This window comes from Staurois parvus, unplaced genomic scaffold, assembly GCF_062004578.1.
Source record: "Staurois parvus isolate SC_StPar_1 unplaced genomic scaffold, SC_StPar_1.0 ptg000282l, whole genome shotgun sequence".
Classification (NCBI taxonomy): Eukaryota; Metazoa; Chordata; class Amphibia; order Anura; family Ranidae; genus Staurois; species Staurois parvus.
In genome coordinates, this window is record NW_028318078.1 from 14,746,729 (window position 1) to 14,763,244 (window position 16,516).

The 16,516-nt window shown below is 41.8% G+C and overlaps 1 protein-coding gene across 2 annotated transcripts in view; it reads left to right on the forward strand.

Annotated features, from left to right (window-relative positions):
- Positions 1-16,516, forward strand: part of LOC149458684 (protein shisa-4-like) — a 34,867-nt gene that overhangs the window by 15,071 nt on the left and 3,280 nt on the right. The window contains exons 3-4 of one of the 2 annotated variants that reach the window (XM_089681973.1): positions 7,155-7,267; positions 12,389-12,595. In XM_089681973.1, coding sequence (XP_089538099.1) covers positions 7,155-7,267; positions 12,389-12,591 — 316 coding nt within the window. In that variant the 3' untranslated portion in view covers positions 12,592-12,595. The remainder of the gene's footprint in view (positions 1-7,154; positions 7,268-12,388; positions 12,596-16,516) is intronic. The other variant, XM_089681974.1, reaches the window with a different exon arrangement.

Genomic DNA, 16,516 nt, shown 5'->3' on the forward strand with positions numbered 1-16,516 from the left:
TTTTTAAATATCTTGAATTTTATTGCCACCTCTCTAATGTGCTTCAATTTTATCTATAACACAGAATTTTAATGGCCTAGGGTCACAGTTATGGTAATCCCTAAAATGCCTAGATATTCTGTGATCCTTTTTTACCTTTTTTAATATTAGCTACATGTTCCCTAAGTCTTTTGTAAAGGGGTTATAAATTGATTAATACTTTTCCAGTAGTACAGGAAGTAAAGTCTGGTATCCATCTCTTATTTACACCAGTTACTTTACATATATTGCACTTTTTACACCGAAAAAAAGAAAAAACTGAGATTTTCGATTTTAAAGGTTTTTATCCGAGGAGAAATCACACTCTTAACCAATTTATTACAGAAATTCTTAGTTTTTCAATAGATGAAGGATGGTATGTCCGGTATTAGGGACCCCAAAATTGTATCCTTTTTAACAATAGGCCAGTATTTTTTAATAATGAATTCCATTTCCTTATACTGGAAACTAAACTGAGAAATAAAAGCATATTCCACCTTATTATCTTTATTTGGTATTTAATTCCGATTTTGCTTAATATTCCCTTCCCCCAAATAACCTTGACTAATTTTAAATCTGATTTTTTCCAATTTCTCAGGGTCATAATCCTTTTGTATGAATCTCTCCTTGATAATGCATGATTGCTCTATGTAATCACTTACTCTTGAGCAATTCCTCACAATACAAGTGAACTGACCCTTTGGTATACCCTGGATCCATTGGGTCCAGCTGCAGGTTGGAATATACCCATTTCTATCTGTATCCATAAAATATGTCTTGGTGTATAACCTGTTATTACATTTAAATATATTCAGATCCAAAATGTTTACCGATTCTGTATCTATATTATAGGTAAACCCTAAATCATATTGATTCTTCTCTATGTGTATTAAAAAATATCTGTAAAGAATCCAGAGGTCCTTCCCAGATCATCATAATGCCATCTATGAACCTTCTCCAAAGTTTCAGATCTGTCCATTCTCTCCCAAAAAATGTTCCCATTTTGATAAAAAAGATATTTGCCAGACTGGGCACAAATTTTGCTCCCATGGCCACGCCTTTATTCTATTCATAATATTCACCATTGTACCAAAATAATTTTTATTCATACTAAATTCTAATAATTGGATAATAAATTTTCTTTGCTTAATATGTAATTCTTCAGTGCCCATTTAATTGCTCTAATTCCATCATCATGTTTTATATTGGTGTAAAGCGAATTTACATCTATAGTAACCAAAAAAATCTCATGTGACACCGTCATGTTCTCAATTAAATTAATGATATCTTGTCCATCTTTAAGATAAGCTGGCATTAGTTTTGACTACTAGTTGCAAGAATATATATTCACCTATCCTAGAATGTATAGATCGTATACCATTAATGATAGGTCATCTTAAAGTGGAGCTCCACCCAAAAGTGGAAGTTCTGCTTTAAGGACTGCTCCCCCGCTCCCCATTAAGGATTGGCACCTTTGGGGAGCAGGGGGGCAGCAGCAGGTACCCAAATTTGACAGGTACCCGCTCCCACTTCTGGTCCGATCACCTCGGCGATCGGAAATGGAAGGTGTCCTCCCTCCCTCGCTGTAGTCTTTTGGGACATGTGACAGGTCCCAGAAGACTACAGGACCATTCACGAAGCGCAGCGTTACTCGCGCATGCGCAGTGGGTACCCAGCTGTGAAGCCGCAAGCTATCACAGCCGGGTGCCCGCACTAAAAATGCCAGCCTCCTGGAATACAAGAGGGCCGGTGAAACGAGCTAAGGGGGACACACCACGGGACCGAGGGACAGGTAAGTGGCTGTTTTTTAAAAGTCAGCAGCTACAGTTTTTGTAGCTGCTGACTTTTATTTTTTGATACGTCGAGTGGAACTCCTCTTTAAATGAGGTTATATCGCTATTGGCATTCCAGGAAGCTGCTCGTGAGATGGGAATTGGGAATACATGCATTCTTATATTTTTCCTAAAGTAAGCATACTGAATAAAGCCTGGATCTTGTTGATTTGATATACTACACTATATGTCTATTTCTCTTTCTATGAATGAGTGCCTATGAATGGCTCTGAGGAATATTAAGGCATGATTGGAAGGAAGGGATAACCTGGCACCTGATATAAAGTCTGTGGGATAATTCTGATGATTGATGATCCACTGGATTATTCTCTTAGAAGGCCTTTATATCACATATTTAGGGTAAGGGTATTTAATTTAGCCACGGAGAAGTGTGTATATAGGAGTGTACACGGAGTGCTTCACTATTTTTATATGTTTCCACGTTGTTTCTGCGTTTGCACAAATTTTTACACACACATATATATACATTTATTTATATATATACAGTTGCAAGAAAAAGTATGTGAACCCCTTGGGATTACGTGGAGTTTTGCATGAATTGGGCATAAAATGTGCTCTGAACGTCATCTAAGTCACAACAATAGAAGAACACAGTCTGCTGAACATAATACTACACAAACATTAGATGTTGCCATGGTTTAATTGCACATAACATGTAAACATTCACAGTGCAGGGAGGAAAAAGTATGTGAGGCCTTAGCTTAATGACTTCTCCCAGAGCTAATTGGAGCCAGGAGTGAGCCAACCTTGACTCCAATCGGTGTGATGATATTGGATGTGTTGCTGACAGCTGTCCTGCCCTTAAAAAACACACACCTGTTTTGGGTTTACTGGTTTCAAGAAGCACTGTCTGATGTGAACCATGCCTCGCAGAAAAGAGCTCTCAGAAGACCTACAATTAAGAATTGTTGACTTGCATGAAGCTGGAAAGGGTTACAAAAGTATCTCCAAAAGCCTTGATGTTCATGTGTCCACGGTAAGACAGACTGTCTACAAATGGAGAAAGTTTAGCACTGTTGCTACTCTCCCTAGGCGTGGTCGTCCTGTACAAATGACTGCAAGAGCACAGCGCAGAATGCTGCATGAGGTAAAGAAGAATCCCAGAGTGTCAGCTAAAGACCTACAGAAATCTCTGGCACATGCTAACATTTTTGTTGACACATCTACAATAAGGAAAACATTAAACAAGAATGGAGTACATGGGAGGACACCACGGAGGAAGCCATTGCTGTCCAAAAAGAATATTGCAGCACGTTTGAAGTTTGCAAAAGAGCACCTGGATGTTCCACAGCACTACTGGCAAAATATACTGTGGACAGATGAAACCAAGATTGAGTTGTTTAGGAAGAACACACAACACTATGTGTGGAGAAAAAAAGACACAGCACACCAACATCAAAACCTCATTCCCACTGTGAAACATGGCGGAGGGAGCATCATGGTTTGGGGCTGCTTTGCTGCCTCAGGGCCTGGACGGATTTATGTCATTGATGGGAAAATGAATTCCAGAGTTTATCAAGACATTTTGCAGGAAAACGTACGACCATCTGTCCGCCAACTGAAGCTCCGCAGAGGATGGGTGATACAACAGGACAATGACCCAAAGCATACAAGTAATTCAACAAAACAATGGCTGCAACAGCACAGAATATGCCTTCTGGAGTGGCCCAGTCAGAGTCCTGACCTCAACCCGATTGAAATGCTGTGGCATGACCTTAAGAGAGCGATTCACACCAGACATCCCAAGAATATTGCTACACTGAAACAGTTTTGTGAAGAGGAGTGGTCCAAAATTACTCCAGATCGTTGTGCAGGTCTGATATGCAACTACAGGAAATGTTTGGTTGAGGTTATTGCTGCCAAAGGAGGGTCAACCAGTTATTAAGTCCAAAGGTTCACATACTTTTTCCTCCCTGCACTGTGAATGTTTACATGTTATGTGCAATTAAACCATGGCAAAATCTAATGTTTGTGTAGTATTATGTTCAGCAGACTGTGTTCTTCTATTGTTGTGACTTAGATGACGTTCAGAGCACATTTTATGCCCAATTCATGCAAAACTCCACGTAATCCCAAGGGGTTTACATACTTTTTCTTGCAACTGTATATATATATATATATATATATATATATATATATATGGGATTAGAGTTTGGGACTATTATATTGAAGAATATATTTGGAATTATTTCACTGACACTAAAAAGGTTTATGTTTTATAGTATTGCTGGTTGGTTGATGCTTTTGCCCGCACACAGAAGCAAATGGTGTTACCACACAGCTGTGCAAACAGGAAGTGATTGGAGCTGCTCTGTCCTAGTTCTCTATTATTTCCCAGTGCATTCTGGGATACAGGAACCACCTTTGCCTTTCCCCAGGGCCCAGCTAACACTTTATCAATGCTTCACTAACACACAATAAAATGCTAATGGTGTGGTTACAGAGCATTACCATTGAAATCAATGGGGGCGGCTGACAAGTTTCCATGCCTCGTGAAAGAGAAATTCATATGGGGCACCACCTGCAACCATTCTGCAGAATGTAACTTAATTTTGCTACATACAGTCAGGTCCAGAAATATTGGGACATCGACACAATTCTAACATTTTTGGCTCTATACACCACCACAATGGATTTGAAATGAAACGAACAAGATGTGCTTTAACTGCAGATTGTCAGCTTTAATTTGAGGGTATTTACATCCAAATCAGGTGAACGGTGTAGGAATTACAACAGTTTGCATATGTGCCTCCCACTTGTTAAGGGACCAAAAGAAATGGGACAGAATAATAATCATAAATCAAACTTTCACTTTTTAATACTTGGTTGCAAATTCTTTAGACATCACCAGACGCTGGGTTTCATCCCTGGTGATGCTCTGCCAGGCCTCTACTGCAACTGTCTTCAGTTCCTGCTTGTTCTTGGGGCATTTTCCCTTCAGTTGTGTCTTCAGCAAGTGAAATGCATGCTCAATCGGATTCAGGTCTGGTGATTGACTTGGCCATTGCATAATATTCCACTTCTTTCCCTTAAACTCTTTGGTTGCTTTTGCAGTATGCTTTGGGTCATTGTCCATCTGCACTGTGAAGCAGCGTCCAATGAGTTCTGAAGCATTTGGCTGAATATGAGCAGATAATATTGCCCGGAACACTTCAGAATTCATCCTGCTGCTTTTGTCAGCAGTCACATCATCAATAAATACAAGAGAACCAGTTCCATTGGCAGCCATACATGCCCAAGCCATGACACTACCACCACTATGCTTCACTGATGAGGTGGTATGCTTAGGATCATGAGCAGTTCCTTTCCTCCTCCATACTCTTCTCTTCCCATCACTCTGGTACAAGTTGATCTTGGTCTCATCTGTCTATAGGATGTTGTTCCAGAACTGTGAAGGCTTTTTTAGATGTCGTTTGGCAAACTTTAATCTGGCCTTCCTGTTTTTGAGGCTCACCAATGGTTTACATCTTGTGGTGAACCCTCTGTATTCACTCTGGTGAAGTCTTCTCTTGATTGTTGACTTTGACACACATACACCTACCTCCTGGAGAGTGTTCTTGATCTGGCCAACTGTTGTGAAGGGTGTTTTCTTCACCAGGGAAAGAATTCTTCGGTCATCCACCACAGTTGTTTTCCATGGTCTTCCGGGTCTTTTGGTGTTCCTGAGCTCACCGGTGCGTTCCTTCTTTTTAAGAATGTTCCAAACAGTTGTTTTGGCCATGCCTAATGTTTTTGCTATCTCTCTGATGGGTTTGTTTTGTTTTTTCAGCCTAATGATGGCTTGCTTCACTGATAGTGACAGCTCTTTGGATCTCATCTTGAGAGTTGACAGCAACAGATTCCAAATGCAAATAGCACATTTTAAATGAACTCTGGACCTTTTATCTGCTCATTGTAATTGGGATAATGAGGGAATAACACACACCTGGCCATGGAACAGCTGAGAAGCCAATTGTCCCATTACTTTTGGTCCCTTAGCAAGTGGGTGGCACATATGCAAACTGTTGTAATTCCTACACCGTTCACCTGATTTGGATGTAAATACCCTCAAATTAATGCTGACAGTCTGCAGTTAAAGCACATCTTGTTCGTTTCATTTTAAATCCATTGTGGTGGTGTATAGAGGCAAAAATGTTAGAATTGTGTCGATGACCTGACTGTATCTGACACCAGTAAAAATACCAGTCACTATGTGGTCACATGCATAGTACCGTTAGGGACAGATACCTGCCATGACAATCCTGTTTAAATGGCCCTTGGCCTTTCTTTCATCGATCTATACACTCACCGGCCACTTTATTAGGTATACCTTGCTATTGCAAGGGAAAATATCCCCCACACCATTATACCACCACCAGCCATGCTTACATGTTGTTTATGCCAGATTCTGACCCTACCATCTGAATGTCGCAACAACCAGTGTGCCCATTCTCCCCTGACATTAACAAAGCATTTTCCTCCACACATCTGCCGATAATTGGATATTTCCTCTTTTGTGGACCATTCTCTGTAAACCCTAGAGGTGGTTGTGCGTGAAAATCCCAGTAAATCAGCAGCTTTTGAATACTCAGACTAGCCCGTCTGCGAGCAACAACCATGCCACGTTCAAAGTCACTTAAATCCCCTTTCTTCCCCATTCTGATGCTCTGTTTGAACATCAGCAAGTTGTCTTTACCACGTCTAAATGCATTATACAAGGGAAATTTCCCTATATATGCTAGATGTAGAACACTGTTTGTCAATCTGGATAGTACTGCTTGAAGATCCTGAGCTTCCAGTGTGATCGTCTCTTGAAGGATTTGCCAGTTTATATCACAGACTTATGCCCCAAAGGCACAGGATCCTCAATTCCCTGACACCGCTCAGCTGTCTATACAGATAAATGGGTTTTTCCAGCACCAAGCACCAGTATTTTGTGCATGCAAGGCTCCTACCAGTTCCTCAGTTCACATATTCCACAAGTTTTATTATGTGGATGTGGTTGCATTTGCTGATCCTAGCATTATACATGCATAAGGTATAGGCACTAGTTTAGGCTGTGCCCTTTGCTTTGCCTAGAGTCCAATCACCTGGAGGCAGAAGATAACCCTAACATAGATGATTACATACTGTGTCCCCCAATGTACAACTGGGGAAAAGGCACTTATGAGGTATTCAAAAATTACCTCTTTAACTCTGGCCAAAAATTTTTTTTTATTTTTAAGTGTAAAAATGTATAAGAATTGAATTTGTAATATGGAACGTGTCTCATTTCATAACCTTCTCCTTGTATTTCTTCAACAGCCTCTATTTCGTCATTGGAGCTGGTATTATTCTCTTTTTACTGATTGTTGCTTCAATTATCAGTTGTATCTGTAAATCGCTCTGTCTGTGCTGCAGACTTTGCGAACAACAGCGTAAGTAATAAGCCTATAACACTCTAAACTGTGTGATTGGATTGTCTGTTATATGCAGTGTACATTATTTTACAGAAAATAAGCCTTAAGTTGGCCCTAGATGGATTGAAATTTGGCCGGTTTAGAAGGACCAGCTGAATTTCCATCTATCTACAGTTGCAAGAAAAAGTATGTGAACCCCTTGGGATTACTTGGAGGCATGAATTGGGCATTAAATGTGCTCTGAACATCATCTAATTCACAACAATAGAAGAACACAGTCTGCTGAACATAATACTACACAAACATTAGATGTTGCCATGGTTTAATTGCACATTATTATTATTATTATACAGTATTTATATAGCGCCAAAGGGTGTGCTCAGCGCTGTACAGTAGCAAGGGGGACAGAACATGAGACAAGACAGTAACAATACAATAATTTTGAGCTTACAATCTAGGAGGGAGGGGAAGGTGACACAGGAGGAGATGGCTGTGGGGGATGGAGTGGCGGGAGGAGTGGAGGAGGTTAGTTGTTAGGTGAGGTCGGGTGTTTGGTGAGGTTGGGGTAGGCTTCCCTGAAGAGGAGGGTTTTCAGGGTGCGCCTGAAGGTGAGGAGGGTAGGCGACAGTCTGATGGATTGGGGTAGGGAGTTCCAGAGGATGGGGGAAGTCCTGGAGAAGTCCTGCAATCAGGCGTGGGAGGAGGAGACCAGGGAGCTAGAGAGTAGGAGGTCCTGTGAGGAGCAGAGGGCACGGGTAGGGTAGTATTTGGGTATCAGGTCAGTTATGTAGTTTGGGGCAGCATTGTGAATGGCTTTGTAGGTCAGAGTTAGCAGTTTGAATTTGATGCGTTGGGCAATCGGGAGCCAATGAAGGGATTGGCAGAGGGGGGAGGCAGATGTGGAGCGGTTGGTGAGGTGGATGAGTCTAGCCGCTGAGTTTAGGATCGACTGGAGTGGGGATAGCGTTCGTTGGGTAGGCCAAAAATACATAACATTTAAACATTCACAGTGCAGGGAGGAAAAAGTATGTGAACCTTTGGACTTAATAACTGGTTGACCCTCCTTTGGCAGCAATAACCTCAACCAAACATTTCCTGCAGTTGCAGATCAGACCTGCACAACGATCTGGAGTAATTTTGGACCACTCCTCTTCACAAAACTGTTTCAGTGTAGCAATATTCTTGGGATGTCTGGTGTGATTCACTCTCTTAAGGTCATGCCACAGCATTTCAATCGGGTTGAGGTCAGGACTCTGACTGGGCCACTCCAGAAGGCGTATTCTGTGCTGTTGCAGCCATTGTTTTGTTGAATTACTTGTATGCTTTGGGTCATTGTCCTGTTGCATCACCCATCCTCTGCGGAGCTTCAGTTGACGGACAGATGGTCGTACGTTTTCCTGCAAAATGTCTTGATAAACTCTGGAATTCATTTTCCCATCGATGACAACAATCCGTCCAGGCCCTGAGGCAGCAAAGCAGCCTCAAACCATGATGCTCCCTCCGCCATGTTTTACAGTGGGGATGAGGTTTTGATGTTGGTGTGCTGTGCCTTTTTTTCTCCACACATAGTGTTGTGTGTTCTTCCCAAACAACTCAATCTTGGTTTCATCTGTCCACAGTATATTTTGCCAGTAGTGCTGTGGAACATCCAGGTGCTCTTTTGCAAACTTCAAACGTGCTGCAATATTCTTTTTGGACAGCAATGGCTTCCACCGTGGTGTCCTCCCATGTACTCCATTCTTGTTTAATGTTTTCCTTATTGTAGATGTGTCAACAAAAATGTTAGCATGTGCCAGAGATTTCTGTATGTCTTTAGCTGACACTCTGGGATTCTTCTTTACCGCATTCAGCATTCTGTGCTGTGCTCTTGCAGTCATTTGTACAGGACGACCACGCCTAGGGAGAGTAGCAACAGTGCTAAACTTTCTCCATTTGTAGACAGTCTGTCTTACTGTGGACACATGAACATCAAGGCTTTTGGAGATACTTTTGTAACCCTTTCCAGCTTCATGCAAGTCAACAATTCTTGATCGTAGGTCTTCTGAGAGCTCTTTTCTGCAAGGCATGGTTCAGACAGTGCTTCTTGGAACCAGTAAACCCAAAACAGGTGTGTGTTTTTTAAGGGCAGGACAGATGTCAGCAACACATCCAATATCATCACACTGATTGGAGTCAAGGTTGGCTCACTCCTGGCTCCAATTAGCTCTGGGAGAAGACATTAAGCTAGGGCCTCACATACTTTTTCCTCCCTGCACTGTGAATGTTTACATGTTATGTGCAATTAAACCATGGCAACATCTAATGTTTGTGTAGTATTATGTTCAGCAGACTGTGTTCTTCTATTGTTATGACTTAGATGACGTTCAGAGCACATTTTATGCCCAATTCATGCAAACCTCCACGTAATCCCAAGGGGTTCACATACTTTTTTTCTTGCAACTGTATGGCCTGTCGGTTTGGGAAGAGACAGTACTTTTGCTATTTTTTGCTTGATCAGTTGAAACAAATAAGCGTGACCCAACTTCCATAAACAAATTGTGCCCTAGGGCCGCAGGTCTCAACAGCCAGGTTCCTGCGTACCTCAACAGCAAAAAGTTGATAATGAAATCTAGAGACCACCTGCATTCCTTACTATTATTAAAATCATTAGCAGTATCAAACATCCATATCTGCAAAAGAACGCTAATGCATTTCAGCCAAAGCTTTAAAGTGGTTGTAAAGACTAAACCTTTTTTACTTTAATGCATTTCCTGCATTAAGGTAAATAATGTCCCAGTATTTGTATTGCCCCCTCTCCCCCGTATACTTATCTGAGCTGCTGTGCCAGTCTGTAGTGGCCCTCTCCTCTCTATTTTCTCACAGAGGTAGCAGCGGGAGCCATTGGCTCATGATGCTGTCAATCAAATCTTGTGAGCAGAGAATGGGGAACAGGGCTGAGCTGCACTGTGTGTGTCTATAGATGCACACAACCCGGATCGGGAGCAAGTTTGCAGGTGTGCACTGATAGGAATCAGCTTCCTATGGTGCTGCACTGAGAAGAAAAGCCTAGAGTGCCGGCAGGGCAACCCAGAAGGGAAGGTTTTGGGTCACTCAATACCTTTTGCACATAGCAGGTAAGCATAACATGTTTGGTATTTAAAACAAAATGTCAAATTTACCAATTCCTGACCGCCCTATAGCAGAAGTACTGCTACAAGGCGGCAGGGATGCGCAAAATCACATGTATATATACGTGACTTGCATTTATGGATAGGGGGCGAGCATGCGTTCCCTACCCGCGCCGCTATTGGCTCCTCGGCATGTCAGTCACCGGGTCCCAGCTGCTGATTCTCAGCCAGGACTCGGCGATCCTTGGTGGAGCTGACCGGGGAGAGGTCTGTGTGTAAACATCACAGATCTCTCCCCTGTCAGCACTGACATGCTGCTTTGTATTGCTCTGCACAGTCCAATAAAGAGACGCTGTCAAATTTTTCTTCGGACGCATCTGTTTATTAAGTGTAAACACATTTTTACAACAATGCCCCCCAAAAAAACAAAATTTTTAAGTACGTTTATAATTTTGTTATTATTATTACATCGAGTTTATATAACGCCAAAGGGTTTGCTCAGCGCTGTACAATAGAGGGGGACAATACATGAAACAGTACAGCAACTACAAACAGCACACGAGGGTTAGAGGGCCGGGCCACATTCATGGCCGTCTTGGGCCACATGTGGCCCTCGGGCTGCAGGTTGGACACCCCTGCCCTAGGACAAGAACACTGCATTTCTGGCAAGATCCACAGACATTTTCTGTACTTTCCAAAAGTGTTCTTTGCCTGAAGAATGAAAACTAATGCATCCACTACATGTAAGGACTGACTAGCTCCAATATAATAAACATTTGTTCTTGGGGTTAGTTATGCTTTAAGAGCCTTGACCATTTGCCTATGGTTGAGTATTATAAGAAAGTTTTATTAAAAAATAGACATATCATGACATGCTATACGAGCTGTTTTTATAATTAAATTATATAAAAAATAAATACCTTTCTGTTTCAGGTTGCAGACAGCCTTAATTTTTCTATAACTGCTTTGAGAAAATGTTTTTGGCAACCTGTTGTATACATTTATATGTTGGGCTTACAGTGTTTATTGCAGTACTGGCACTGAAATGTGATTTACAATGAGAGAAGCCTGTTGCACTGCATAATCCTTTTGAAAAAAAAATGTAGCCCTTGGACTTGCACAAGGCCTAGCCCTACATGGGCAATTACATCTCTGCTACCACAAGATACTACTGCTTGTTGGAAGTCGCCTTATTTTCAGACACTGAAATAGATGTGATGCTAAAGAAATAACTGTTAATCAGCTGTTAAATCTTGCCACTATAGTCCTAGGCTTAAATGTCAGAAAAAAAGCAAGCAAGGACCAGTGTAGCCTTAAGCTTGAGTTCAGTACCTCAGAAGGGATGCAACAAGGACCTGCATAAAAGTTACTTATCCCAGGACTCTGCATTCACTATATCCAGTTTTCCACACTACACATGGAAATGCAGTTATTTTAGTAAACATAAACTGCTAAATACCTTTTCTCATCACCAATATATAGCAGACTTGTGGCTTCTATCGGTACCGGTGCCGTGCACCGGTTAATCTTGTAGGAGGAGTTTTTATTCTCCTCTGACTGTCCTATGAGGTTGCATGACCCCCGACCCTCAGGACAGCTCTGATTGGCCCTGTGCTCATCACATGCACCCTCCCAAAAGAAAAAAACTCTAGCAATACACACCAAACAGAGCATATGCAGACTTGCCACTGCTGCTCTGTACTATGGCAGATGGATAAGGGACAGTAAAAGAAGGGAGAATCAGAGATGACAGGATCAAACCGCTTTTTTACACAATGTGGAGGATTAACCCCTTGGGTTCCAGAGTGAATATAAGAAGCAAACAAGCATGCTATACTGCATATACAGGCTGATTTTACTATTGTTGGTTTAGTAACACTTTAATTTAGCTCAAGTCCTTGCAATGTATATAGTTGATCTGAAGATTTCACAGTTTTACGTATCTTTAGATTAGGATCACTGGGACACCTAACTGAAAGATAATATAATTGTTCTGCTGTAACTCATTAAAACTGGTGTTTTTCTTTTTCAGCTCAGACAGTGAGACGTTCTTTGACCACATCTATGTCTGTCACTAACATTGTTCCTCAACAACCCTTAGTAACAATGCCAGCAGCTGCCGGATATCAACCTGTGCCAAGTCATTCTATGTATTCTCAGCAGCCTGACAAGGCTTATCTTCCCCCACCATATCCAGGTGAGGTACCTGCCTATTCCAGCTATCCAACTAATTAAGGTGGTAAGTGACCTTTGTTTATTTTGCAGCCTTTCCCGCTAATGCCATGAAAGAATTGCTCCAGTCATCCGTCAACTAAAAAAAGATGTCGCTTTGGAAAGCTTTTACCTGTGTCCGTAGCGCTGTCCTTTTCTTTGCATCATGCTAATTGGCAGCACAGCGTTCTAAAAGCTTTAAGAGGTTCTGTTGCCTCTTGGAAGCTGAGTTCAGGTCTGCTCAGCTCTCACATATTATCTGGTTCAGGCCCGCTCAGTTCTAACATATTATCTGGTTCAGGCCCGCTCAGTTCTGACATATTATCTGGTTCAGGCCCGCTCAGTTCTAACATATTATCTGGTTCAGGCCCGCTCAGTTCTGACATATTATTTGGTTCAGGCCCGCTCAGTTCTGACATATTATCTGGTTCAGGCTGCTCAGTTCTAACATATTATCTGGTTCAGGCCTGCTCAGTTCTAACATATTATCTGGTTCAGGCCCGCTCAGTTCTGACATATTATTTGGTTCAGGCCCGCTCAGTTCTGACATATTATCTGGTTCAGGCTGCTCAGTTCTAACATATTATCTGGTTCAGGCCTGCTCAGTTCTAACATATTATCTGGTTCAGGCCCGCTCAGTTCTGACATATTAACTGGTTCAGCCCGCTCAGTTCTAACATATGATCTGGTTCAGGCCCACTCAGTTCTGACATATTATTTGGTTCAGGCCCACTTAGTTCTGACCTATGATCTGGTTCAGGCCCACTCAGTTCTCACATATGATCTGGTTCAGGCCCACTCAGTTCTGACATATTATTTGGTTCAGGCCCGCTCAGTTCTGACATATTATCTGGTTCAGGCTGCTCAGTTCTAACATATTATCTGGTTCAGGCCTGCTCAGTTCTGACATATTATCTATCTGGTTCAGGCCCGCTCAATTCTGACATGTTCTCTGGTTCAGGCCCGCTCAGTTCTCAGATGCTGAGGATCAAGTGTCACATAGGAGCAAAAATTTAACATTTCTGCACATTCCCTGAAGAAAGCATAAGGAGTCCATAAAAGTAATTTTCTTTCATGAGAAGGGTTGTAGTTTTTCTAAAATAATAATGTTGTTGTGTTGCCATTTAGAGAGGACATGTCTGCTGTGTTTTCATCAGCCATGCTTTTGCATTTAAAGTGTAAGCTTACCTTTACAGCTCAAGAAAAGGAAAACATTATTGTATCATTCGTGTGTGCATATCCTTGAGTGTCCATTCACACCATTGCAATGTGTTAAATGTACGCTGCTGTGTGTGTTGCGCTAAGGTAGCCCATACACTTAATTCGGTTGCTTAATGCATCAAAATGTACCAGAAAGGTGCGTTTATCATTTCCGACAGTGCACCACAGTACACAATATTCGGTGAATTACGTGTCTGTCAACAAGGTGCATTCTGGTGCCATTAACGCCGAATAGCACCGCATCACACAAACACATGTAGAGTGATGGGGGCTCTCTGCAATCCCTCTGTGTTTTTAAGAGCCTTGTCCTTCTTACCTGGAACTACAGGATATATTCTTTCTTCCTGTTGGCGGGGGAGCAAAGGAAAGAGGTGTGTATGCTGTTGGGGAAGGGAACATTAAAGCAAGCTTATTGCATTGCCCTAAGCATTTGGGGTTACGTGTGTGAGTGTACTCAACTCCATCATGAGCAGATGACGCAAAAAACAGAAGGGCAAAAGTTTTTCTGATCACACAGGAACATGCTAGGGTAGCTACAGTAACTTTTTGTATAAAAAAAACAAACTCCATTATTGCAACAACTGATTGCAGAGAAAGGCAAGCAGGGAACTCAGTACAATCTCAACTATTGATACTGATGTTATTTTTAATTCATTATCTGTAACCTCTTCTTCAGTTGTGAATCACTTTATAATAACAGGTAGGCAGGAGCTGCCAAGAACATGAACATGATCAATACGGACATGTGATACAAGGCAGATTCTTACTACTGTAGCAATTAAAAAAATACATACGTTATAACCAAATGCTAGTAATACACATACGCTGTATATCGTTAGTAATTTTAACAACCTGATTGACCTACCAAAATCTCCCATGTACATCCAGGACTAATAGATACCTGTCAACACGTGGTTATATATATTAGTGGAAAGATTAAATGGCCTGCCTAGCATAGCACTTGCACACTTGACACCTTGACATTCACACCTGAGCGTTTTGTAGCTCAAAGTTCCAAAACGTTCAACATCTAAAAGCCCCCAAAATTTCAAAGGTGGCTTTTAATATATGAGCGCCTGTACCTCAACACCTGGCACTCCAAAAAGCTACACGAGCTACTTTTTTACAAAATTAGGCATTTTTGAACCCATAGACTTGAATGGGAAACTCCTAAAAGTGCGCAAACCAATCACTTTAGTGTGCTTTTTCAGGCATTTATTTACCCTGTAAGAACTGACCATCTCTCCCCTGTGCTTTTTGATGGCTAAAACAAAAATGCTTGAAGCTTGAATACACATGTAAAATGTTTGAAATACACTTCTAAAATATTCGTATATGCATGCAAAAACACACAAAAATTCTGAAAGAAGAAAACTGAAAAATGCTGTGTGCATGTGTGAGTGCAGCCTAAGTAGTGGGCGCCTCTGCTCCTTTTACACATTTCTTTTGTCCCCGTGACAATATTGGAGGTGTTCTGCACACTGTACAGACCTCAACAAGAAATTTTATTTTCTGTTCATGTACTTGGCCTGTTGCTTTGCACAACTGCAGATGCACTCAGGGAAGGGCACCCTTGATAAACATTTCTTCTTTCTCATAAAAAAAGAACGCAATCAATTATATCTTGGGTAGAAAGGTAAACATGCTCTTTAAAGCTCGCTTGCACACTTTTTTTTTATGCTTTTTAGTGGTTTTACAGCTGCTATACTCCTATAAAGACATACGTTGAAAGGGTACAATTGCAGATCTTATGGACTGGTAATGGGGTTTAGCAACATAGGGGGCCCAGTACTGTCTGGCTGTGTAAGGACTGAGCATAAAGTGACAGGTTCACATTATAGTCTTCCTTTCCCACTACTTATAATTACTTGTCACTTGCTTCCTCATCAGAGTGAAATGATATATCTGCTATCCAGTATAGGGGAGGGTCCTTACCTCTGTGTGAGCTCTGACCAGGCTGACTGTAAGTTTATGCTGGGCCTTGCTGTAGTGGGTAAACAGGACGGGGGGAGGGAAATAGAAGGCAAGTATACACTATTACAAGACAAGCAGGCCGCGCCGCTCCAAGCCTCCTGTGCATAACTTCTCAGATCAACTTCCACACTAGGTGTCAGTCCCAGAAAGAGCACATCCCATTCCACACAAATGCTGTGGTACAAAAGCTGATGACATCAAACATTCAGTTAATTCTAGGTCACTGGTTTCTGCACAGTCAGTCCCCGTCCCTTGGCGAATCCCCTACTGATGCGTTTCATCTGGATACATCCTATGATTAAGCCCAATCAAGGTGATTGGCCAAGGGACGAGGACTGGACACAAGTCAGTGACACAGAGTAAACTGAATGGTTGACGTCATCAGAGTGCGGCCTTGAGTTATTGTACTACAGAAGTATAGCATTTATTAGTAATTTTTAAGAAGTTGTATGTGTGAACGGTGTCTGAAGCCTCTATAACTTAGAACGGTGTGTTCACAGACACTCCCCTATTTCTCAATCAGCTATTAACTGCAATATTGCATTGGATGGCGAAGTTCACCTTTTAGAACATGTTGTTCCACCCGTATTTAAGATGAAACATGTTCCTGTTCCTGCCGCCAGTCCCCCCAATACCCCCTCTCCCTGTGACAGCAGACAGGGTACTTTTCCCCGCACCCACTGTCACTTTTTGAAAAGCGTGCAGGCGTTTGGGGCTCTGCCCACACAGCCATGTCATTCATTCACAGTGTCCT